Here is a 27,726-nt window from a genome sequence, read left to right on the forward strand (position 1 = left end):
AACAAATACTTTCTTGAAGTTACCTCTTGGATGCACAACGCTTTATTGTTTTCATGACTTAGATACACGATGTAGAAATTTAATTGAAGAAATTATAAAAAAAGTAAAGTAAGTAACAAACTCTTTATTGATTTTCACCTCTTGGATACAAAAAAAGACATTTCATTCAAGAAATTATGAGAAAATTCTATGTAAGTAAAAAACTCATTCTTGAATTCACCGTTTACATGCACAATACAGAAATTTCATTCTATGGGACCTCTACACGTGATTAAACAAGATTTGAAACTACATGCTATTCGCTTGCCTTTCCTTGGCACCTTTCCAAACGAGCGGGGATTCCCCACTGGTTCCTACACATTGCATAAAAGTGACGTCTCTGTATCGTCTCTGTGTCGTCTCTGTGATGACACACACATAGAGACGAGACACACACAGACACGACACACAAACAGATTCATAGTGAGAGAGATATCCAAAAAGTTGGGTTGATCTAGGTTCACTTAGAGTGGCGCGCCACTCTAAGTGAACCTAGATCAACCCAACTTTTTGGATATCTCTCTTTCTTGGATATCAACTTTTTGGATATCGGCACGTAGACAAGATATGGTTTATGATATTAGTAGCAGAGTAGGCCTTTCTTTTCCTCTTTGCTTTCATTTGAATGCTAATACCTAAAAGCCGACGAAAGGTTCTATCAATAGGTAGTATGTTACCTATAGCACTAGCATGAAGATACCCCTCTTCATCAACTATTATGTTTATGTTGGCATTTTCTTTGAGTACTAACATTTCTGGAAATGATACTTTCCCATATCCACCATTTTTATGATTGAATTTTTTTGGTGCTCCAAAAAAATTTAATTCCATAGTGTCATGACAACGCACGCATACGTTTCCGATAGTGCTACCACTTGTACATGTTTCATAGTTCAAATACTTCTCCTTGTCAGCATTCAATGCTACAATCACACTAGCATGTGAACACATTTCTAATGGGGGGTCATCCACATGTTCAATATGCACTTCATCTTTGCTATTATTTGGTTCATTAATTGTTTGATTAATGGTAGTGAAGTTTGCTGGTACTTTTTTATTCATCGATTCATCTTTATATTCCTTAGTGATATTTTCTGCCAATGCACTTTTTATTTTTCCGGCAATTTCACTGTCTATTACAACATTATTTTTACAAAGGTAGAAGTTTCTGAACGTCGACAAGATATGGTTTATGATATTAGTAGAATAGTATGCATGTCTTCTTTTGATCTTCCGTTGAATGGTAATACCCGAAAGTTGACGATGGGGTGTAACAAGAGGTAGAATGTTACCATAAGCACTGGGAAGAAGATGTCCCTCTTCATCAACTATTATTTTTATGTTGGCATTTTCTTTGAGTGCTATCATATCTGGATATCTCACTCTTGCATATCCACCATAAGAAGAGTTGAATTTTTTTTGGTACTCCAAAGAAATTAAATTTCTTACTGTCATGACAATGCACACATACATTTCCAATAGTGCTACCATTTTTACTTGTTTCATAGTTTAAATACTTCTCCTTGTCAGCATTCAATGCTACAATAACATTGACATGTGAACACACTTTATTAAAATGCTCCATCTTCACTTTTTTAAAAGATATGACTTATGTGTTTATTGTTCTACTGCGTAAAAAATACTGATTTAATACATGCCATAGAGTAGGTATTGTCGATATCCGGACATAAAATACCAGTGAAAAAGTTACACCTTTTGTCTTGCAGATAATAGAGCAAATTTTTTCGAATCGTAATCCTATTTGGTAATTTTAATATCCGTACAAAAAAAATAAAGTTTAATGATTTTTAAGTTTAAAAAAATAGTATGTTTTTAATGAACAAAAATATTGGGCTAGATTAGTAAGTACTTATCATTATTAGTATCCAAAATGAACTTAAGTTTAACATTTGACCCAGAGAATGGACCTAAGTTTCACATTTGAACGAGAGAATTGTATTTTCCATAATTTTCTTAGAGGAAACTATAGTTTATGGTCAAAAACGTCTGAAAACCCAAACAGCTAATTAAATATTCTAATTCATGATTTCAGGCACGTAAGGGTCAATAGTAACTTGAACTCTAAAAAACAGAATATTGATACCAATAGATACAACAAAAATGTTCCTTTAGTAGCTACGCAATTAGGCTAAAGCTCAGAAAAGTAAAAAAATAGCAACCCACACATCCCAAATCATAGATTTCAGACAACACACACCAACGAAAGACTAAGAAATCTAGCTCTGAAAAGTCCAACTTGCAAACTACACATCCCAAATCATAATTTTCCGACAATACACACCTATGAAAGGGGTAAGAAATCCAGCTCAGAAAAGTCAAAAATAGCAAACCATCCACCCCAAATCATAGGTTTCAGACAACACATACCTATGAAAGACTAAGAAATCCAACTCCGAAAAGTCGAAAATAGCAACCCATACACCCCGAAACATAATTTTCAGACAACATTCATCTACGAAAGAAGGGGGCCCGGGGAGGGCCTTTGAGGGTCTGAGGGGGCCCTTGAGGGCTGGGTGGTCCTTTTGGAACTTGGGTGACCTTTGAGGACCGGTGGCGACCTTTTGGGTTGGGTTAGGAAGATTTAAGCCCTTTGGAGTTGGGGTAGGAGACCTTGCAACACTTTTCAAATGGAGTTTGTGTAATATCGTGACCACAGAGTTTCATCTTCAAATCCTCTTCTAAAATCGTCTTTTATATCATCTTTTAAAATGTCACTATACCCTCCATGTAACTGAACCCCTGTATAACCGAAACCCTGTACAACTGAACCCCCCCCGTGCTACTGAAGTCTCGTGCTACTGAACCCTCGTGCAACTCAACCCAATTTAACTAAACCCCTGTGTAACTGCACCCCCTTTAACTGAACCCTCGTGCAAGTCAACCCCCCATGCAACCTATGATTTCTCGTAGGCCACTGGGCTAATTTGGCGTTTGTGTGTGCCCCCATTGTTTTTTGTGTGGGTTCCATTGTAACTGAATCCCCGTGTAACTGAACCCCAAGCAAGTGAATCCCCATGCATCTGAACCTTCGTGCAAGTGAGACCTCTTTCACTGAACCCATGTATAACCGAAACCCTGTAAAACTAAACCCCCCGTTTTTATTTATTTAATTATGTAAAAGATCAAAAGTCTGTCTCATCCTTAACTCCTTACTCTTTATTGTGAAGTTGGCTTTTTTTTCCAAATTTTTAAAGAAAATCTGTTATGAGTTTTAAACTTGCTCCTTACTTTAGTTGAAAAATCTTTTATATTTGTACTCAACCCAATTTAACTAAACTCCCGTGTAAATGTATCCCCCTTTAACTGAACCCTCGTGCAAGTCAACCCCCCCTGCAACCCATGATTTCTCGTAGGCCACTAGGCTAATTTGGCTTTTGTGTGTGCCCCCATTGTTTTTTTGTGTGGGTTCCATTGTAACTGAATCCCCGTGTAACTGAACCCCAAGCAAGTGAATCCCCATGCATCTGAACCTTCGTGCAAGTGAGACCTCTTTAAATGAACCCCTGTATAACCGAAACCCTGTACAACTGAACCCCCCCCCCCGTTTTTATTTATTTAATTATGTAAAAGATCAAAAGTCTGTCTCATCCTTAACTCCTTACTCTTTATTGTGAAGTTGGCTTTTTTTCCAAATTTTTAAAGAAAATCTGTCATGAGTTTTAAACTTGCTCCTTACTTTAGTTGAAAAATCTTTTATATTTGTTTAATTACATTTCATGAGACTGTAAAGAATGTAGGAAATAATCGAATCAAAACCCAAAACGAGCAGAAATTAACATAAGTTTGGTGCATAAATCCTCTTTTCATTTGCAAATTTTCTTTAAAAATTTGGAAAAAACCTATGTACGGATGATTTCCTGTGAAACTTGTAGCAATTCACCTCCTGGAAAATTCCCTCCCCATGGAAAATTCTCCTTGTGGAAAATTCCCTGAAGTGAACTCAAAATTTGGTACTTACGTGTTACCCCCGACAACACTCAAGGAATGAAGTTAAGTTAATCCTAATCGAATATCCTAAAACATGATGAAAATATAATACTTTAGTAACCAAAATATTCAAACGCTCCCAAAGAGACACACATAGCCCAAAGAGACACACACGACCCCTAACTCTCCAAAACATCACTTGTGTATTATACAGTGCACAACCACCCCATCTCCTCCAATTCGCAAATCCCATTACTCCTTTTTTGCAAATGTTAATCAAACATTTCCGATTCGTCGTTAGGTATTTTTCAAATTTATAACAAATTACCTCAGTTAACAGCTCCTTTGGGGTTACCTTAACTGTTAATCAGTTTAATCCTTTTTTTCTCCACTGATACAATCAATTACTAATTAATATCATTCATTGTCTAAGTAAATTAAGTTATTTCCTTCCCTATAGAAATGAGGGGATAAACCAATTTTTTTTGTCTGCTTTTCAAAATGATCGTATTTGGAAATCTGTCATTTAACACTAAGAAGTAAATTGAGTAACCCTTTTCGCAATAGCAATAGGCTTAGCAGCGATTAAATCTCAGTGTCGGCGAGTATTCAATCAGATCAGAGTTGTTCAAATGGAATATCTTTTCGCAAATTGAGTTAGCTTCTATTTCATAGACAAAATATTTGAATTCCTTTTATTCAAATCACCTATCAAGTTATCAAAAAATATATGAACTAGAAATCTGGTCTATAATTTTTTTCAGAAAAGGTACTCGTATATCGTTGCTGCTGCTGCTGTCGGTTTCATCATTAATCTCCAATGATGTAAATGCACCACTCATTTTTTTTTCTCCACTAATATCTCTGCAAATAAAAACTATTCTCTTTGAATTCACTTCTCTTACTTCTATCAAGGGTACCGAAAAATATTAATTTTATTCAAATCCTACTCACCAATCGAGTTATGCTGGTGCCCTTTGGCAAAGGTGTACTGACCAGTAAAATAGAACTACCTACCAGAAAAACCGGAAGGAACATAAATTCCCAGAATTCAAAAGATCAACTCTACTGTCTTTCTCGAAATTTTGTTCTGACGTAACTTACGAATTCACTTACGTAGCGAAGTTCTATATTTGTATGTTTTTATTACGTATATTAGGGAGTTCGCCTCCCTAATCAATACCTCACTCTTTACGCTAAATTTCGAATTTTGTTCGAATCACAAACCCCTGAATCACAAAGGCCGTTTAATTAGAATAGATAGCTCTTTTGAAAGTACTAAAAAAACTTAAAGAGCAAGGTATTGACTAGGGGGCGAACCCCCTCATATACGGAATCATTTCTGTTCGTTTTAAGTTTAATGTTGCTCCTTACTTTCAGTTGAAAAAAAACTAGTTTTTTTATTGTATTTCTGATCATTTTTTAAATAATGCTGGGAAATCTGGCACCCCCTTCATAGCAACGTCCCTTCCCCCAAGGAAAAATCCTCCATGGACAGATTCTGCCCCGTAACCCCTACCCCCCCCCCCCCCACCGGAAAAAATCCTCCTGAAAACGCCTGTATACTTCCCAATAACAAATACTATATGTAAACAATGGGCAAAGTTTATTACTTACAGTCCTTCCTCTGCGAACTCTGGGGGATTAAGTCATCCTCAAAAACATATTAATTAGATTTTAGACTATGCTGAACAAAATGGCTGTCTCAAAATTTTGATTGGGTGACTTCGGGAAAACAATTAGTGTGGGAGGGGGCCAAGCTGCCCTCCAATTTTTTTGTTCACTTAAAAATGGCACTAGAACTTTTAATTTACGTTCAAATGAGTCCTCTCACGATATTCTAGGACTGCTGGATAGATACCCCAGGGGGAGCTTGAAACTTCTGTAGTAGGGTTCTCGGATACGCTGAATCTGATGGTGTGATTTTCATTAAATTTCTATGACTTATAGGGGTTGTTTCCCCTTTGTTTCTAAAATAAGGCAAATTTTTTCAGGCGCGTAACTTTTGATGGGTAAGACGAAACTTGATGAAACTTATATATTTGAAATTAGCATAAAAATCTGATTATTCTGATGTATCTATTGGTATCAAAATTCCGTTTTTTAGAGTTTCGGTTACTATTGAGCCGGGTCGCTCCTTACTTACAGTTCGTTACCATAACCTGTTTCAAACAGTTCATGGCAATGAACTGTATGTAAAGAGCGACCCGGCTCAATAGTATCTGAAACTCTAAAAAACGGAATTTTTGATACCATTAGATGCATCAACAGAATTGGATTTATATTCTGATTTTAAATATATAAGCTTCATGAAGTTTAGTCCTGCCCATCAAAAGTTACGAGCCTGAGAAAATTTACCTTATTTTTGAAAAAAGGAGGAAACGCCCTCTAAAAGTCATAAGATTTCAATAAAAACCACACCATAATATTCAGCGTATCAGATAACCCGACTGTAAAGGTTTGAAGCTCCTATCTGTAAAAATATTGAATTTTGTATTTTTTGCCAGAGGAAAGATTACAGCGTGTTTATTTGTTTGTCTTTTTTTTAACCAGGGGTGATCGTATCGACCCGGTAGTCCTAGAATGTCGCGAGAGGGCTCATTCAAACGGAAATAAAATGTTCTAGTGCCCTTTTTAAGAGACTAAAAAATTGGAGGGCAACTAGGCCCCTTCCCACGCTAATTTTTTCCCAAAGTCACCGGATCAAAATTTTGAGATAGCCATTTTGTTCAGCATGGTTGAAAAATATAACAATTAAGTCTTTGGTGATGACTTAACCACCCACAGTCCCTGAAGGAAGGGCTGCAAGTTACGAACTTTACCCAATGTTTATATATAGTATTGGTTATTGGGAAGTATACAGACGTTTTCAGAGGGGAGTCAGGGGGATTTTTTCTATCAGTGGCAGGGGAGGGGTCGGGTTTTACGTAGGAGGATAATGAGGAAGGGACATGTCTATGAAGGGTGAGCCAGATTTCCAAGCATTATTTAAAAAATGGTCAAAAATTAAATAAAAAAAACAAGTTGTTTCAACTGAAAGTAAGGAGCAACATAAAAACTTAAAACGAACAGAAATTATTATGTATATGAGGAGGTTCGCTCCCTAGTCACTACCTCGCTCATTACGGTAAGGTTTTTTAAGTACCTTCATATGAGCTATTTACTCTAATTAAACGGCCTTTGTGATTAAGGGGTCATTATTAGAGGATGGAACAAAATTCAAACTTTATCGTAAAGAGCTAGGGATTGACTAGAGGGCGAACCCCTTAATATACGCAATAAAAATATACAAATATAGAAGTTCGTTACGTAGGTTAATTCGCAAGTTACGTATATTTATTACTAATAAAAACGTTTGTAAATAAACTTAAAAGTTCTAGTGCCCTTTTTAAGTAAACGAAAAAAATTGAAGGGCAACTACCCCCTCTTCCTCCCCTTTTCTCTCAAAATCATCTGATCAAAATTTCGAGAAAGCCATTTAGCCAAAAAAAATAAAAATAATAATATGCCAATTTCGTTTTGATTATTCATTTACGGTGAGCCAAAATCAAAACCTGCATTAATTCAAAAACGTTCAGAAATTTATTAAAAGAAAAGTTTTTTTTTAACTGAAAGTAAGGACCGACATTAAAACTTAAAACGAACAGAAATTTTTCCGTATATGAAAGGGGGTCTCCCCTCCTCAACGCCTCGCTCTTTACGCCAAAGTTTGACTTTTTCTCACAACTCTATTTTTTGGAACAACAAAAAACTTGAACGTAAAGAGCGAGGTGTTGAGGAGGGGACAGCCCCTTTCATATACGGAATAATTTTAGTTCGTTCGAAGTTTTAGTGTCGCTCCTTACTTTTAGTTAATTCCTATGTTGGGTCCTATTTTGAAGCTTAATTTTTCTGAGCTTCTTGCTGTACAAGTTTTGTTTAATTGCAAGTGTTTTGCCTTACATCTTGTTTTCTTGATCTATAGTATTTTTTATTCTTTAAAACTTTGATTTTGTTTTCTTTTTGTATTTTCTTTTCTTTTGTAAAGCATTTTTGGGCTTGAACATGACAAATTTGGGTCATAGTTGTATGAGTGTCCAATTCTATTTTTTTTTTATTATTATTCAAAAGTGGGACACGCAAAAAACATACACATTAAACAGTTTCTGAAGCAAAAGCTTGCCCATTACATAACTGAAACTAAATTAACATACCATTTAAAAAGGATTATAATTCTTCCTCTCAAAACAAACAAAAAAGAAAAAATATGTTCCACCTACTCTATATATTTTCTTTATTATTTTGTTTTTAAATGGGAAGCCAGTTTGCTCTTAAAGATTTTTTTAACGAGATACTGTCAGGCATAATTTCAGGAATGGCATTCCTTACTACCGAATAATTAATTTTTGGGAGGGATCCATCCCACAACCCTTATGTTGACACATTCATAAAGTTAAATATACAGGGATTCGTGGGGACAAAAGCTAATTAAAACAAAAATACAAGAAATGTTAATATTTAAATAATAGTCACTAATGTGTAACTTAGCCGAATGAGAATGAATTGCAGTGACAGTGATGCCAGGTGCCTGACTTAAGAATGCGCACCAAGGGAAGCAAAAATGCGCCTTCGGCCTGTTTTTGCTATATATGTTTTGGGTGGAGTTCGAAATTCAGGGTAAATTAGATCTTGCAGGGATGAGTGCAAAAAAAAAAAAAAAAAAAAAAAATCAGAGACAATTTTACCAGAAAGTGTGAATTTTGCTTTCAGAATACTAGAACTCAAAATTGGTAGGATTCAGTCTTCATTGACAGATTTCGGCACCATATTCCGAAATCTGAAACAGTGAAGCATTTTTGGCTGATTACATTCGCTTTTGTACAGTATTAACTGAAATATACAAATTTGGAAGCATATTTGGGTGGGTGCACCCCACCTGGTGAAAACCCTCATAGGGTGTACAGGGTGCTTACGTTTATAAAGTTAGTTACCTCATTTTGCTTATAAAATATTAAGAAGAAGAAAACATTTCAAAGAAGATGACGAAGAAATATTAAGAAAATATTGAGAAGAAGAAGAAGACGAAATATTAAGAAAACGTTGAGAAGAAGATTCTATTAAGAAGATATTGATAACTAACACCCAAAATTACTTTCTGGAATGTTACAAACAACTATTTTAATAACGGAATACCAATCAGTCCTGGAGACAAATGAAAAATGCTTTTATGAAAGAAAGAAACTGTCTCCATTATACCCTGTCGAGTGAATATCTCTTTTATGTCAAACTATCTACCAGGTCCCATTAGAAGAAAAATCTTTTTCAACTAATTGGATGTTCGGTCATCCCGATTGCTTTTGAAATTGCCTTTCAGTACCAAAGTTCCTGTCTTTCGAAAAGCGATATATGCCAAGCAAGTTTTGATTTTCTCCATGAATCAGAGCCGATCAATAAATTGAATAATTGAATAAATTGAAATTGAAATATTGAATAAATTGAATAAATTGAAATAAATAAATAAATTTGAAATAAATGAAATAAATTTGAAATGAAATAAATCAATAAATTGAATAAATTGAAATTGAAATAAATTGAAATCGGAAAAGTACATTTTAAAAAGAAATCTAACGGAACATAACAGTTTCTATCAGTCGCGACGTCAAATTATAAATTTTGAGAAAATAAATAATAATTTTTCTAATCTTAACATAAAAACAAATGTTAAAGTTGCAAATAAAATTGCATCCTAAGAGATGCTAAAAGAAGAAAGGAAACGCTCTAGAAACTTAAATAGAAGCACTAGAAATCTCTTAGTTACACGATGCTTTGATATGTTCACGAAATTGTAAAAAAAACTTGTATCAATGAAGATTCTTCTATATTAAAAGGAATAGCACTGAATTTTTCAGGAGAAATCATCCCTTTTCTTGTTTCAAATGCGTAAAAAATCTTACTTGGCTGACCTATCTTCAAATGTCTGATTTAAAACTTTTCCTGAGGTGTATTTCTAAGTGACTCCGAAATCGTAAAGATCGTACAAATTCCAAGCTCATGCAAGGTTTTATTCTTTCTAATTCCTACAAATTAGGCATTAAAGTTCTAATTGGTAAATCCAAAGGACTACACTCAAACGCTGTACACAGCTCAACTACAAGCTACAAAACTTAACTAATAAAATCAATAATATGGATTTTGTCCGAAAGTGTGCAGGGATTTTGTCCGAAAGTGGCAGGATTTTGTCCGAAAGTGGCAGAATTTATGGATTTTGTTCGAAAGTGGCAGGGGCGTGAGAAGCATTTAAGGACTATATTGCAGAAGATTTCCAGGATAATCACCGATGCTTCACTACTGTATTCTATGCCCTCAAGTAAGAGGACTTTCTAATATCAAAAAGTAAACGTTACTCCAAATATCTACCCTGTGAAATTCACATAATAGCATTCATAACTGAAATATTTAGTTGGTCGATTTTTTTTTAAGAGTGGAGGAGGTAATTTATTATTTGTATTCTTTACTTGTAACGTCAGCATCACGAAAGTGCCTCGTTTGTACAAAGAGGAAAGTTAGTTACTGAACTATTAAAGCTCTTAATGGAAGTTACTACTTGATGTCAAAGCTTTTATTTGATAAACTTTTTGGATAAAAGTTTCGAGACAATCCCTTGTATTATAAGTGGCTTTTCACATCTTTTCAATCCTAGAAAGACTAAGAAGCCGATCAAGCTTATTTCTTAATAGAAAAGTTATTCGCAAATTATTTAAAAAAAAAGAGCAAAAAAGACAAATATTCTATGTGGATATTGGTGGGAGGATAGAAAAGAATATTTTAAAATTATCAACCAAATTATAATTGAGGGTTATCATTTTTCTTGGAAAAAAAAAATATTTGTTAAGTATTTTAGTCGCCTCATTTGTTGTAATTTATTTATCAATTATGCACGAGGAAAACAACTAAACTTCAAAAATGCCATCTCAAAATATATGTTCATCAATAACGTCAGAATACTACGGACTGAAAAGGCTCCGAGGAAAAAAAAATTGTCAAATAACTTGAAAGTCAGGAGTTACGATTACTACTTAGATGGCCATTATTATTATTATTATTATTTTTATTTTTTTTGCGAAGTGTGTACGGACTTCATTATGAAAATATTAAAACATTGCACAAGTGAGTGAGAATTGTGTTGAGGCATTAAACGAACAAAAAGAGAGATTTTTTGAATAAAAGTAATAAGCAATGCTAATTCATAACGGATTGCCTTAGGATAAAAGCTTGGCTGAAATCACTCATGATTCAAAGTATCACTATCACTAATCACTCTTGACGCTGAAGTTCTTTATGCTAATTTGCTAAAGGAGTAAAAGGGAGACTCACCCCAGGGCTGTTAAAAAGACCCCTCTCTCTAGGGTAGGTCAAGATATTTTGTTCTAATATCCCTTCGTAAGGTATCAGCCCCTCTCCTGGGATAAAACTATTTTTACTATGATTAAGATGCTTTTATTGGGGTTTTCTTTTAATATCCGCTGAACTCTTTAGCTCTTAACGTGACAACTGTCATTTTCAAATCACGATTGCAACAGCAACTACAACCTTGTATAAAGCGAAGCCAACCAAATGGAACGAAATAAACACATTTTCAAAGAAACACTTTAGCGAGAAAACAAATCTCAGTGATGGAGAACAGAATAACTATTTTTAGCATAACAAAAACCTTATTGTAAGACGGGTTCGAGCACCTACCTACATAAATACGGAATTTTTGTGTTTTTCCCCAGATTGATCATCACGGATGCATTTTATTTATTTACCTTAAGGGATGATCGCAACAAACCAATTGTCACAAAATTGTGAAAGAAGATTCATTAGAAAGGAAATGAGAAGTTCAAGTGCAATTTTAAAATAGTGTATAGGATTATGCTTAAAACAAGTTGCGGCTTCTGCCATGTTGTGGCGCGAAACGACACTTTTGGCCCAAAGGGTGCCTAATTCAATCGGGTGAAGATTCTGAGATATCTAATACATTTAGAATTATCGAAAAAATATGTATAATTGAGCTTTCCAATTGCAGAGGCAGCAATACCTTATCGTTCCTGAAGATTGACATAGTCCATGAAAAACAAACAGTTATTTTTAACATTTACTTCAAAGCTCCATTTAGCTAAGTTGATTCATTTGAGGCTTGATAAAATTATTTAGAGTAGTTTATAAAGTGTATAAGCATTTATGGAGGAGGGCCAATAGATCCTTGTTCAGGCGTTGAGATTGTGTTTGAAACCTAAGAAAGTTTGTTTTTATGCCCAGATTTCCTAGCTCTCCATGAGCCTTCAAATAAACGCAAAAAGGTTTTTTTTTATGCCACAGGGTCTTTAACCCCCCTTGGACACCGGGAATGTTTTTGTACTACATCTAAAGTATGGGTGATGTGGGACAGGGCCGTATCCAGGGGCAAGGGAGCCTGTTTGACCCCCCCCTCCAAGAAATTTTTGTCCGGCTCGTAAAAAAGTAACAAACACACATATAAAGAAATTGTACTTCGTTTCATGAAGATTTTGTAACCCCCACCTCTCCGAATTATACTCCGTCTCCTTATAGCAGACAATATTTTTTTGTACAAAATAGACGAATACATTTACATAGTTACTTACACAGAAGGTGGCGTGCTGGGGAACGGCATAATGAGTGCTACTAGGACATCTACCGAGTGGAGGGGATAAGCAAGTTTGCTACCAGGAGCTCTATTTTCACCATTTTTTAAAGGCAGATATTTCTCATTTTCCTATTCATATACATTATTTAATATGTTTTTGCTTCATGGGCATTGCCCCCAATCCTCCTCCCCCTCCGTTGCCTTTTAATGCTGCGGTTTACATTCACATGAAAAACAGTTGTTTTTTATATATATTAAATAAAAAAAACAAGTTTTTTTAACTGAAAGTAAGGAACGATGTTAAAACTTCAAACGAACAGAAATTATTCCGTATATGAAAGGGGCTGTCCACTCCTCAACGCCTCGCTCTTTACGCTAAAGTTTTTTATTGTTTAAAAAAATAAGAGGTGTGAGAAATTCAAGGTATATCGTAAAGAGCGAGGCGTTCAAGAGGAGACAACCCCTCACAAATACGGAATAATTCTTGTTCGTTTTAAGTTTTAATGTAGTTCCTTACTTTCCGTTACAAAAACTTTTTTTTTTTATTGAATTTCCGAATATTTTTGAATTTATTAAGGTTTTGATCTTGGCTCCCCGTACATGAATAATTAAAACAAAATTTGCATATTAATTTTACTTTTATTTGGTTAAATGGCTTTTTCAAAACTTGTTCAATTTTATTTACGAACGTTTTTATTATTAATAAATATACGTAACTTACGAATTAACTTACGTAACGAACTTCTATATTCATATATTTTTAATACGTATATTAGAGAGCTCGCTCCCTAGTCAATACCTCGCTCTTTAAGCTAAAGTTTGAATTTTGTTACAATTATTTAAAAATGACCCCTTAATCACAAATGCCGTTATTTATAATAAATATCTCTTATTAAATTACTAAAAAATCTTTGTATTAAAGAGCGTGGTATTGACTAGGGGGTGAACCCAATCATACACGTAATATTTTCTGTTCGTTTTAAGTTTTGATGTTACTCCTTATTTTCAGTTGGAAAACTTGTTTTTTTTATATATAATTTCTGATCTTTATTTAGATAATTCTTAGAAATCCGGCACCTACTTCATAGCAATGCCTCTTCTCCCATGAAAACTTCCTTCATGGTAAGATCCTCCCACCTAACCCCCAACCCACTCCCCCCCCCCCACTACCAGAAAAAAACCCTCTGAAAACGTCTGTATACTTCCCAATAACCAATACTATATGTAAACGTTGGGCAACGTTCATAACTTTCAGCCCTCCCCCCGGAGCTCCGGGGGATTAAGTCATCCTAAAAGACATACTTATTATATTCTCGACCATGCTGAACAAAATAGCTATCTCAAAATTTTGGTCGGGTGACTTTGGAGAAAATGAGCGTGGGAGGGAGCCTAGTTGCCCTCCATTTTTTTGGTCACTTAAAAAGGGCACTAGAACTTTTAATTTCCGTTCTAATGAACCCTCTCACGAAATTCTAGGACCACTGGGTCGATACGATCACCCCTGGGAAAAAAAAACAAAAAACAAATAAACACGCATCCGTGATTTTTCTTCTGGCAAAAAAGGCAAAATTCCACATTTTTGTAGATAGGAGCTTGAAACCTCCGCAGTAGGGTTCTCTGACACGCTGAATACGATCGTGTGATTTTCATTAAGGTTCTATAGCTTTAAGGTGGTCTTTCCCCTTTTTTTCAAAAATTAACCACATTTTCTCAGGTGCTTAACTTTTCATTGGTTAGATTTAAACTTGATAAAATTTATATATTTGAAATCACCGTTGAAATCTGATTCTTTTGATGCATCTATTGGTATCCAAATTTAGTTTTATAGAGTTTCTGTTACCATTGAGCCGGGTCGCTCCTTACTTACAGTTCGTTATCACGAACTGTTTGATTCCTGGGTCAATGCATTAACGTTGACTAAGCGGATAGTAATGCGTCTTTCATTGATAATTTTTTCCCCTGACTTTCATATTGAACACATGGTTTTAGAAATTTAGGAATGTGCTTATGCCACGTACAATTCAAAGTTTTAGTGCCCTGTTAAACCATAATAACCGGGAAAGCCTTGACTCCCTTCCATGCCAGTAGGCACCCCCCCAGCCCCTGTTCAAGTTGGATGATCATTTTTAAGATAGTCAATTCAACCAGAAAGAAGGAACGGTCCAAAGAGTTGCCTTCAGTGCGATATAATCCAAGGATCGAAGAAGCTATAGATCCCAAAATATACAACTGGCTTATCCTTCACGTATACATTTTAGAAGATAAGATGGGCATGTTTCACATTGTTCAAACCGGAATCTTGCAAGAAATTCAAATCTTTGTGATTTAAAGCACGAATTGACTCCATGACCCCCACACCCGTCTCCTTAATCGCCAGGCAGAGATACAGGCAAACAGTGTCTTGTCAGTTATATTACGCAAGGATTCACACTGTCACTACAAACATGGGACAAGTTCAAACTGTGAGCTAACTTGATACAAAAACTAGTTACGTCCTGACTCAGTCCAAATGCAAACTAAATCCCGGTGCAGCACAAAAATGAGCTAAGGCTTGAATTGGTCCGAAGTAGAGCTAAGTCTGAGCCTTGTACTTCCTATGTGTGAGAACGGGCCGAATTCTTTTCGGTGTAAGAATGAGCTAGTTCATGAATCAGTGCAAAAACAGATAATCTTATGATTCGATAAGAAAACGAAGGGAATTTTGACTAAGTGTAAAAACGAGTTAAGTCCTGACTAGGTATAGAAACAGCTAAGTCCTGTCACAACAAGAACGCATGCTAAGTCCGAGCTCCAGTGTAAAAATCAGGTGAGCCTGAGCTATGAAATTCCGTAACGCTTTGTTCTTTTGGCGCCTCAAGGGGGACTGTAGCTCCGTCCTTATTAGTGGTAATTTCGATTTCTTTTAATATTAAATCCTTTCATGTTTAATATTTTCATTCGTAAAGATTTCAATTTACTTTAAGTTTGACTTTTTTAGTCGGTTTAATTTACATTCATTCTAGGTTTCATTTATTCACTCATATTACTATCACAGAAATTCATATACTACAATGAAATGGTGCTTGCATGATATAACCCATACCTAATATTCTTCTAATATGTTTCTCTAACGCTCAATCCTAATGAAATTAGGATTAAAGTAAGATAAAAAATATAATACTTTCGAAACAAATTTGGGCAATATATTTGCACATAAGGGGGGGGGGGGGTAAGGTGTAGCGGGTCTGCCTGCCAAATGTGTTAGGTACATGTATTCTGCATATCATGTAGTAAGAACTGTTTTCTAGCTTCCCGCTTTCCAAATACTTCAACAATACCCCCCCCCCTAATGTGCAAATACATAGCCCAAATTATATATTTTCCATCTGTTCTATCACTTTTTTTTGTCCTGTCTCACACTAAGCTGAAAGGAACTAATGAAAAAAAAACGGTTCTATAATGCGTCTATGAATGAACAACTTGAGCGGTAGGGGGTTTATTATCATACAAGTACCAATGAAATATACAAATTCTTGATTTTCATAAATGGTTAGCTGAGATTCTCAGGTGTGTTATGTTTGATGCTGCGGTTTTCATCAGTATCCTAGCCCTTTGTGAGTGTTTTCTCCCTTTGTTATCCTGTCTTGTCTTGATAAAATTTTAGAGACACCTTCAAGCTTCGAAATCTTATATATTTCGAACCACCAAAGAAAAACAGATTTTCTAAATTAATATATTGCATTTAAATTTCTTCTTTTAAGATTTTGGTTATTATGAACAAGGGTTATCTTGTACCTATCGTTAATTGTCATGGATTATCTAAGGATCCATCTACTCCCCAGCCAAATTAAAATTTAACTTTTTGCATCCATCTTTCCTTCCAGGGGTGTCAATTCACGAAACATAAAAGGGGAAAGATCTTTTAAGACACAAAAAAATAATAAAAAATTTGGGAAATAGTGGGGGGGGGATTTTTCTGTCTTTGCCATTTCAATGAAAATTCCTAAAAGGGTATTTTCCAAAAGCTAAGGGGGAAAGCCCACGGAGCAATTGCTCTCTGCCTTCTCCTATAAAGAAAATAAAAGTTAAACTAAAGAAATCTAAACAGCTATTCCCAGGAAATAAATTATTATTCCAAAAGGACATAGTAAACAATCCGCATATTCAACTTACCAAAATACTAGTAGGCCTTCTAATCTGTTGTATGTGTCTGGAAATAACCCCCGCGTGCATGTTGGTCCCTTAGTAATCGAGCCTTAATTTCAAAAAACTTTATTATTCTAAAATCATTCCATGGTCTAGTCTCATAGCTATATTGACAAGGACTAGAGAAAAGACCTGTTGCTGTTTCAAGGGATCCCCTCTCTTGAGTGCAAGGAGTCCAATTGAAGATGCTTTTCTCTATAGCAACGGTCCGACGTGGGAGCAAATGAAAAAAAGTCGCGTAATTAAAGGTCGCTATCATTCGTGTTAATATCAGGTTATTAAATTGGACGAAAGTAAGATAAGACATGTGAATCCAAGAATTGTCTATTTTATCTTGTTGCATAATACAGTCCCAATTGTTCTTTATTTACAGTCCCAGTAAGAATGAGGTCGTTCATTCTTAATTAAGAGTTACCATCATTAATGTTCATTAAAGATAATGAGGAGAACGAAACAAATAATGAGAGTATGGGCCAAAACTAGTGCCATTTTTTGTTTAATGATGAATATTATAACGATAAATAATTAATCTATTAGATGGCACCGAATGATAAAAAATAGTTTTATGTTGCATTCAAAGCCATTTCGAGGGGGCGGATTATGAGGTAGGACTCCCCCTCCCCCAAAAAATATTTTTCCGATTCGTGAAAACGTAAAAAATGCACACAAATACATTTTTATGTATTTAAAAATTGTTTTTGCCCCCCTTGAAAACAAAAATCCTGGATAGGGGCTTGGTTGTATTCCATTTTACTAACAAACTAAAATTCAAGATATAGTTTTTGCTAATATCGCACTTACTCTAAAATATGGCTCAAACACCAAGAAAAACAAATTATAGCAATTTATACAACCAATCATGGTAGCCTAGTAAAGAGCGAACCAAAGCCGATAGTAATCAAAAGTTGAAAAACGCGTTTCCAAAAAACTGCCTAGTGGGAAAAATTGCCATCTGACACTGAATCAGTAATGATAACTATTGTCTCGGTTAATCTTAAAAGAATAAGTTTATCGTGAAAAGAATTTTATGGTAATTTCGAAAAAGAGCCTGAAACCCCTTGAAAATGACGTCAGATCGAAAGAAAAAGTGCACCATTGGAATCAGCACGGTTCAAAACCTTTTGTAGGAAAATTACAGTCCCCCACCTTAAACACCAAGGAAAACGACTTTTTTGGTAACACTGATGTAACACTGATGTAACACTGATGTAACACATGGTAACACTGATGTGTCTCCTTTTTTTCTTTTTTTTCACCAGGTCTAGCGAATGACCATAACACCATAGAGAGATAATTAATGGCTCATTCGAATGGAAATTAAATTTGCTAGTGTCCTTTTTAAGTGACCAAAAATATTTAAGGGCAAACAGCCCCCCTTCCTACAGACCCCCTCCCCAAAAACTATTCCTATAAAAATTTTGAAAGGGCTATTTCCCCCCCCCCCCCCAAACTAGTCCTATAGAAATTTTGAGAGAGCAATTTTTTTCAAATAGTTCAAAGGTCCAATATATATGGTTTTGATGAGGATATGGCCCTCCATAGTCCCTGGGGAAGGGCTGTATGTGGCATCAGGCGTATCGATATCCCGCGTATCGATATCCGGTGAGTTGGTATCGCATGTATCATCGTATCGGGAACATCGGTATTGGTATCCGTTGTTTGTTTTTTTCAGTCATTTTCTAGGCTCAATTTTTAAAGCATGTCCCGGCAAGGTATCATGGTTGCAGCGGTAGCTGCAACCTAGTAAAGAGCGAGCCACAGCCCATAGTAACCAAAAGTTAAAAAACACGATTTGAAAAAAACTGCCTTGTAAAAAAAATTGCCATCTGACACTGACTTAGGAACGTTAATTAATATTTCGGTTCGCCTTAAACGTAAAAGTTTATTTCGAAAAGATGTTTATGGTGATTTCGAAAAAAAATTCAAATCCCTCGAAAATTGCGTCAGATCAAAATGAAAAGTGTACCATTGGAATCAGCACCCACAGGGAAATTACAGTCTCCCTCCCTGAACAACAAGGAAAATTACTTTTTTTGCATCGGTAGCACTTATCTGTCTCCCGTTTTTTTCTGTTTTTTTTTTCTCCAGACCAAGTGGGTTATCAGAATATCGTAGAGATTCTTAATGACTCATTTAAAGGATATTTTTTATATCTATGTGCTTTTTATAATTTCCGCCATCTGACAGTGCCATATGGTACTAAAATGGCACTTTTTATGCCATTTCTCAAGGGGTGGTACTAGCAGGCTACCAGAACATTATAGACAGGACTTTTATAGCTCACATGGAAGCTATGGCCCATATCTACGTCTTTCATATAAATTCAACCATCAGTAAATTCCAAATGGCATTAAAATCGGCACTTCGTGGGTCGTGTCTGAAGGAGAAAAGCTAGGGCTAGTGGGCTAGCAGAACTTATAAAGAGTGATGTTTAATGACTCAATTGAAAGCTATTGCTCTTATATACATGCTTTTTTTTATCAATTACCATTTGTAAGTGCGATATAGCACTGAAAACAACACTTTTGGTGCCACTTCTTAAGTGGAAAAGCTCTGAAGTACAAAACAGGTACTATTGTAATAGTTATGTTCCAGAACGCTTAACTGGAGGTTCACAAGAGCCCCTCCCGTACATTCCCCTCCTAGCCCCCTGAGTAGGTTTAATAACTTGTTGGTGCATCAGTAAGTTACTGAAACATTAGCAGGCAACCACACCATCTTAGATAAATGTTTAATGGCTCTATTAAAAGCTATTTATTATATTTACTAGGTTTTTCATAAATTCTACCATCTATTAGATTTCACAGATTTCAATGTTAGATAGTTTCTGGGGAGAATTTGCAATGAACTCTTTATCATGGTTGAAGTATTAGCTGCAACCTAGTAAAGAGGGAACCACAGCGCATAGTAACTACAAGATAAAAAATTAAAACGGTCGTTTTTTCTTCTTTTTTACATGCCTAGCGGGCTACTAGAACATCATAGAGAGATGCTTAAGAGCTCATTCAAAAGCGTATTTCTCATATGTACGTGGTTTATATAAATTCCACCGTTTGCAAGTGCCATATAGCACGAAAAAGGCACTTTTTATGCCCTTTCTCGAGAGGTGGGGCTAGCGGGCTACCAGAAAATCGTAGATAGATTTTTGATGGCTCATATAAAGAAATATTGGTCATACCTACTATTATCTACGTTCTTCCTACAAATTCCACCATCTGCAAGTTTCAAATAGCATTAAAAACGGCACTTTTGGTGCCTCGTCTCAAGTGGAAAAGCTAGGGCTAGTGGGCTACCACAACTTCTTAGAGTGATGTTTAATGGCTCATTTGAAAACTTTTGCTCATATCTGCGTGCTTTTTTTTATCAATTCTACCATTCGTAAGTGATATATTGCACTGAAAACATGATTTTTGGTTCCACTTCTTAAGTGGAAAATCTTGGAACCATTAAACGGTATCACTGTAATAATTATGGTACAAAACTCTTAACTGGAGGTTTTCAAGAACACCTCCTGCAACTTCCTCCTCCAGTCCCCCTTAATAAGCTACACAATTATAGTCCTACAAACACCAATATATTAAATTACATTATTAGAGGTGTGGTTCTGTCAGTACTGTGCTGGACTTCAAATTAGATTATCTTGCGTTTAATTCCAGCTTGTTTTTTTTTCAATCATGGTTTGTCCCTTCTTATGATTACTTTTCAGATAATCCACTATTTTTGCAAACGTGATGCACTCATTTTTTAAGGTATATACCGGGAAGGCTGATTTTAAATCTTTTACTCATATGTACGTGCCTTTTATCAATTTTGCCATCCAAAAGTGTCATATAGCACTAAAAACGGCACGTTTGGTACCACTTCTTAAGTGGAAGAATTTGGAAGCATAAAACGGTACAATTGCAATGATTATGTTCCAAAGCCCGTAACTGGAGGCTTATAAAACCTCTCACATATAATCCCCCTCCAGACTCTCTTAGTAACTTTCATAAATCGCCTACTCATCTTAAAAGTAAAAGATTATTGCGAAAACAAATTAACTAAAACTCAAAAGTTTTCAACTAAAAATCTACCAAAAATTAAGCTTGAATAATCAACACTTTTGAATTGAACATTCAAACTTCACTCTGTAATGAAGCATGTGTGCTAGTTCTAACGGCGGTAATTGAGGGGAATTGACGCCATTGACCGTTTAGTTTTCGCTCTTGCCTAGGTTTTGAAAAACACCTTTTTTTGGTCATTTCATTGGAAAAGGCACTTGTTTCATTTAAAAAAGTTGGGGAAACAACCGAAAGTGCACTTTGTGGAAATATGCTATCAAGTCAAATTTATAAAAAGCGATTAGATATAAGTATAAGCTTTTAAATGAGCCCTTAAACATCTCTCTTTTGTTATAATAGCCTTCTAGTTTCTGCTAGTCAGTAGGTGATTTATAAAGCCATGTCTTCATCATGGTATTTCTGGTGAAGTCGGCCGCGTAAAAACAGCTTTTAGTTCATTGAAAAACAAACGTTCCTGAAAAATATGTAATGTTTTGTGAAGTATGGATAATTAACTTTATGTTACAGATTGAAAGTTTTTCGAAGCGGTCAAGGTTGTCTGCAGTGTTTTCTCGAGGTGTCTCATCTCCCCTACATCGGTGATAATTTGAAATTATATTAAAAATAAGTTTTCAATTGAAACTAAGAAGTGACATTCAAACATACAACGAACATACATTATTCCCTATAAATAAAAAAGAGTATGGCAGCGTTGTTTCTACATTAAATTTTAATAAAAATTGAACAAAAGTGAGTATAAGAAAACAAAGATTTTCCGAGGGAAACAGAGAGTGAATCCGATACTTTTAACTAACAAAAATTATACCTTCCCGGCCTGTACACGTCAATGAAAGTAACTCAAATAAACCAACTAATTACTTTTCCCTATGCTTTTAGGATTATACGAAACTAGCGCTTAGAGTTTTGGCACAGTAAAAGCAAACCAATTAAGGACACTTTTTACAGAAGAAAAATATTATCAATCCCTTTTAGGATCAATCCCTTTTAAGATTAAGATAAAGAAACAATCCATTTTAGTATTTTGCTTTTTTTACATTTAATTTGGTATCACTTCTGCACAATGGCTCAGTTCAATGACTGGCTCTCGTTTTGGTTCTGAAAAGGACATGTCATGATTTGTTTGTACACAAGTTTGAATTTTAAGATAAAGCAGCAATCAATTTTAGGATTGTTGTTTTATTTTTATTTTTTCGGTTACTATATGTATTACTTCTGCACAATGGTTCATTTCAATGACTGGCTCTGGTTTTGGTTCTGAAAACGACAAGTCATGATTATTTTGTAGACAAGTTCAAAGTAAAACCATCTTGATAGTATTATGACTGTAGACTAGCTATAGATTTTATATCATAGCTTGAAATTCACTGTTGTATGGAGAGAAATAATCGGATTTCCAGAGTTCATATTATGTCTTATTTGATCTTCATTTCAAGTAATACTAACGCATATTTCTTACAACTTAAGACTGTATATTACCAGCTATTGGTATTATAGCTGGCGAGACCAAAATGCTGCTTGATAAATCAATCCAACATTTCTGTATGCTGTTCAATTACATCGCGGTTATTAAAAATTATTTAGTTTTACGTTTATGTTTTTAAGATAATTCTAATTGTATACTGAAAGTTACTGATGTCACAACTGGTGTAAGACTATGAAAAGCTTTATAGATTCATTTAGTATTGTCAGGCTATATACTCACTTTTGACTCTTAAATCAATAATCCTGTTTTTATACTTGACTTTTGTGTTTTCAGTAAAGCGCTAGTTTTGTATAATCCTAAAAGCATAGGGAAACATAAATAGTTGGTTTATTTGTACTAGCTTTATTGATATATATTAAATAGGCTTTGAAGTAATAATTTTTGTCCGTTTTAAGTTTCAACTTCGGTCTTTACTTCCCTCGGGAAAACTTTTTTTTTTTTTAAATTAATGTCAGGAATAGGCTACAAAGATCTTTGTTTTTCTTCCCTCAATTCACATTCTCAAAGTACAAGTTCTCTCCAAAACAAGCGATTTAGCAATAAGCCTATTCACACTACATATTACAACAGAAGAAGACATAAAGGGATAACGGAAAATGAAACTACATATATTTTAAGGTCGAGTAATTAATTGTGTTGAAGTTACATATGGTGAAGTGACATCTTACTGGACTTACAGATAAATTAAAAAAATTTAACTATTTTAGAAGTTAGACCTATTGAAATACAGAAATTCTCATTCTAGGTTTTTTCCCGACCTTTTAGCGTGCTACATTTACATGTTTTTATAACATTTCTTTTCCAACCTTTTTTTTTTTAATTGAAACAGTAGGAAATGTTCACAATTTTTATTTACAATCATAGTTAAACAGCAGGAATACAAAACAGGACAGAGGGATCATAAAATAATTTCCTCTGGAGTTTAAAAGGGTTGGCATAGGGAATGTCCCCCATAAACACCAGCAGCAAAGCGAGGGGGCAATAACCCCTCCCCTGGAGACAAGAAGACATTAAACAATGGATATAAATAGGAAAATGAGGAACATACCCATTTATATCTCAGTGAAAACAAAGCTCTGGGTAGCACTTGACTACCCCGCCAACCCCAGCAATATTATATTCTGTGTCAACCGTTTATTTCGTATCGACTTACACCAATAAATTAACACCAAAACGGCAAGCTACTTTATACTACTGAGTTCGTTAGTTTCAGATCTATCCATTCATCGACCCAGAAATATGATGTTACTTACATTTTTGTTTGAGAAAGATCTAAATTTGCCTAGAAAGAGAGAAATGATTCTTCTTTTAAACCTGAAAACTTAACAAGTTTCTTAAAGTTCTTTCTGAAAACTTAACAGATCTCAATTAATACTCACCGTATTTTCAGTGTAAAAGACCACGAAAATCGATTTCAAAAATATAGCTCGAAAGATGGATAAAAATTAATCTATGCTATTTACAGCAAAATTATCGTCTTTCGTTGATAAAATAAATAAAGCAAGAATAATTTTCTTCAACTGAAAGTAAGCGGTGACATTGCACTTAAAACTAACAGAAATTATTCCGTATATGAGGGGAGATACCCCCTCTTTAAACCCTCGCTCGTTACGCTAAAGTTTATAGTGCTTTAAAAAATCTTCCTGCTCCAATTCAATGGCCTTGAGTTTCTGTAGTCATTCTTAAAGAACTGGGATAAAAAAAAATAAAACTTCCTGACATTGTTAAACCGGTGAATGTTGAATTAAATCCATAGATTTTTTCGAAATTAGACATTCTGTGGAAAGTAAAGAGCAATATCGGAACTTAAAATATGCAGTTTAATATCTCAAAGATTTTACAAAATGTACATTTTCTAATGGTAAAATGAGATTGTTCAATATACAGAGATTGTTAAGGGGGTGATCTTACAGCTGTAAACCTTCTAATGAAATTAGTTTTCAAATGTTTTGACTTGGTTGATTACACTGGAAAACAAACTTGAGGAGGTCAATACATCTTACCTTGTGTACTGTCTTCTGTAGATTAATGCGTCTATGAAATTACACATGCACTATATAGATCAAGACAATCAACTCATTAAGAGTACAATCAGTAACAAGGTTGACTCAATTAGAGAAAGCAGCAAGGGGCAAAAGAGTATGGAAAACTAATGTTTAGTTTTTCTTTCAATAGTTACTTTCTTTAAGATATCAGTATTTTTGGCCACAGCTATATCAGTTGGTTTTAATAGCAACTAGTTAAAAAACAGATATCATTTATTTCCAAATAACAAGACATCACGGGTTATTACAAACAAAGGTATGTTCGTAAGTCTGTGTTTAATTCGTATATATATATATATATATATATATATATATATACACATATATATATATATATATATATATATATATATATATATATATATATATATATATATATATATATATATATATATATATATACATATATATATATATATATATATATATATATATATAAAAAATATATATATATATATATATATATATATATATATATATATATATATATATATATATATATATATATATATATATATATATATATATATATATATATATATATATATATATATATATATATATATATATATATATATATATATATATATATTTATATATTCTTATTCTAGTTATATACTATTAGCAAAACTTTAGAGCCAAGAATAACATAATATTCTTTTTTTGTACATTATTACACTAAACTACCTCCAAAAGGCTTCCCAGGCCACAGTAACAAGGCTAGAAGGACGCATGTGGCCTACGGGCAATACTTTGCATAGGCTTGTTCTGGAAGTATTTCGATGAACAATTTCCTTTTACGGCCATTCGCTAGCTTTTCTGTGAAAATGTGATTAAAATATCGGCATGAACGGTCATATTCCTCCAATATACAATAATTTCAAAACAACGATCAGGGTTTCTAGTACTAACTAGACTATCTGACTGCATGACTAGTGGAAATCAACTTTGTCGAAAAAATGAGAAGCAAGTTTAAAGATTTAATCTTCAAGACATGGCAATGCGAAGTCACAATTCAAGATACAAATAAACGATAAGTAAAAATCATCCAAACAACATCTTCTTCTATGACTACTCATCAATGCAGAGCTTTAGCAAGGGTACGACCTACGTCATGCCAAGCAAAATCTAACTACAGCTTGATCCAAAGTTACAAGGGCAAAAACTGTTTTTTATGACCTGTTAGAACGGGTGAATTTAACCTATGATGTCGACTATCAAGCCAATATCCTGGAATCTCGAGGCCTTCTCCCATAATTTTATTTTTCTCGTAAGAAATCTGCGGTAACCCAACTTTGACCATATTCTTAGGATAAAATATTTAGATTATCTGCTTGTTACGATTCTCCTTATCTTCTTTGAATTTTGTCATCATTTAATTTTGTACAGCTGGCAAAATCATGATATTCAGTCAGACTCCCTTAACTTTTCTATAAAAGGAAATGAGGAGCCAAAAAATAGTATAAGGAAAAAGACAAAGTTTTGCATGTCTGACCGACAGTCCGTATAGCAGGAGTACCGATCTCCTGGTTGTCTGCCTTCAGTCGGGAGGGCTACACATGATTGGGGGAAAATCATCCAATACTTCCCGTGTAAATCCCCTAGTTTCCTCTAGTTACCCATTTGGAGCTGGGTTGGCTCTGTATGAGCATACGGATTCACGCCACTGGCCCCCGTCCCAAATCAAATGAACAGCAACACCAGAAACCCATGATCTGCGCCGAAAAATGTAGGAAGGCATTTCAAGCCTAACCACTCGGTTAGTACGGCTAAAGACTAAAAAGAATCCCCAAATTCTACCACATTCTCAGGAAAGTATCCTCTTTTTGAATAAACTTTGTAAGTATCTTTGATTTACCAGGCAGGGTTCCCTTGATCCATCCAAAACGGGTTCTTTGAAACAAGGAAAGGCTCGTACAACCCGAAAGAAAAATCCGCAATAAAAAATATATTGGATACAAAAGATCCAATCGAAATTAAAATTTAACCTAAATTTAAAAAAAATCAGAAAGCCCAGAAACCTGATGTCCAGATAACAGACGTGCGAGCGCTGGGGTCTCAAGCTGCCGACCGTAGCGAGCAAATCGAACGGAGGGAAGGGATTCAAGCTATGTTTGTGAAGGCTAAATACCAGAGCCATTTGAAGGAGGCGAACAAAAAACGGTAAAGCCAGATTTCTTTTCAGCTAAAGGGGTGGTTTTTATCAACACCTCCAAATTTTGCCATGTAATTTCCTTGGGAGTCGATACACTTCTGTCAACGCAATTGCCATTAACCGAACGCTCCCTGGAATCAGCTTGCGATATGCCGCTGGAAGAGTTAGTTACGGCCTTTTTTATGGCACCGGCTTCATCAATATAACAAGCTTTCAGGGAATTTTTCAATTTTTGGAGACAGAAAAAGTCTGCAGTGCCTGAATCAGGGATATATGGATATATATATGGAGGCTGTGGCAAAGTGACAACCTCTATGCGGTACAGGTATGACGTCAAGTGGAAGGCTATATAGCTTGGGCTGTGGCAAAGTGACAACCTCTATGCGGTACAGGTATGACGTCAAGTGGAAGGCTATATAGCTTGGAGCATTGTAGTGGTGAGGCCTACCCCGATTAGCAGCCTATGGTTGTCTCTTCGCCACGTTTCTAGGTAGTCACACAAGGACATCCTTGTAAAAATATGGCGTTGACGGTTTGTCCTTGAGGCACAAACTCGCTGTGTACCATTTCCCGATTAGTCGGGGAGCCAAAGTTGAAAAAGTCGTCAAATAACGATTTGTAAAAAACATTTTGGTACATGAGTTCTGACTTTTGGAAACGATATTTTCGAACATGCTGATTCCATTTATTTCGGGAATTGCGACCACCAAAGTGCGCTTCATAGTTTAATATGAGGTCAAAGTTTCGACTCGATCATCTATGGTGAAAAATTTTAAACTTAACTTGTTCATTACTAACTAGATGACACTGCATCTTTCTCGTGGCTTTGTTATGGTTATGTTGACTGCCATGTGCCATGCTACTGTGTAAATAAATTGATGGTTCAAAAGCTTAAAAAGCTAATTAACTCTATTATTTGATCCTCAAAGGTTTGTCTTTACCAGTATTTCACTTTTTATTGTTTCGCCTCGTCTTTTAGGAATATAAATTTAAAATGGATAGGCTAAAAGTAAAAGTCTTACCAGTTTTGGGGTCAAAGGATAGTTAGAGGCTCACTTAAGTGGTTTAAAAGTAGGGTAAAGGTGCAGATTAGTTCCCCCTGATAAAAGCAACTTGTTTCTTACTATTATTCAGTAAATTGCAGGGGTGTCCAGGGGAGGGGTTTTACGAGGAGCTTGGCTCTT

The 27,726-nt window shown here is 35.0% G+C and overlaps 1 protein-coding gene across 3 annotated transcripts in view; it reads right to left on the reverse strand.

Annotated features, from left to right (window-relative positions):
* Positions 1-27,726, reverse strand: part of LOC148949603 (uncharacterized) — a 249,687-nt gene that overhangs the window by 168,759 nt on the left and 53,202 nt on the right. Inside the window, exon 1 of one of the 3 annotated variants that reach the window (XM_089093037.1) lies at positions 16,766-16,881. The exons of the other annotated variants lie outside the window; for them this stretch is intronic. Within the exon in view, the coding sequence (XP_088949163.1) occupies positions 16,766-16,825 (60 nt within the window). The 5' untranslated portion in view covers positions 16,826-16,881. Of the gene's footprint in view, positions 1-16,765; positions 16,882-27,726 lie in introns of those variants that run through there. 3 annotated transcript variants of the gene reach the window in all.

The sequence above is a fragment of the Artemia sp. Qi Xiang Cuo genome, chromosome 8 (genome assembly GCF_049724085.1).
Source record: "Artemia sp. Qi Xiang Cuo chromosome 8, ASM4972408v1, whole genome shotgun sequence".
Taxonomy (NCBI): domain Eukaryota; kingdom Metazoa; phylum Arthropoda; class Branchiopoda; order Anostraca; family Artemiidae; genus Artemia; species Artemia sp. Qi Xiang Cuo.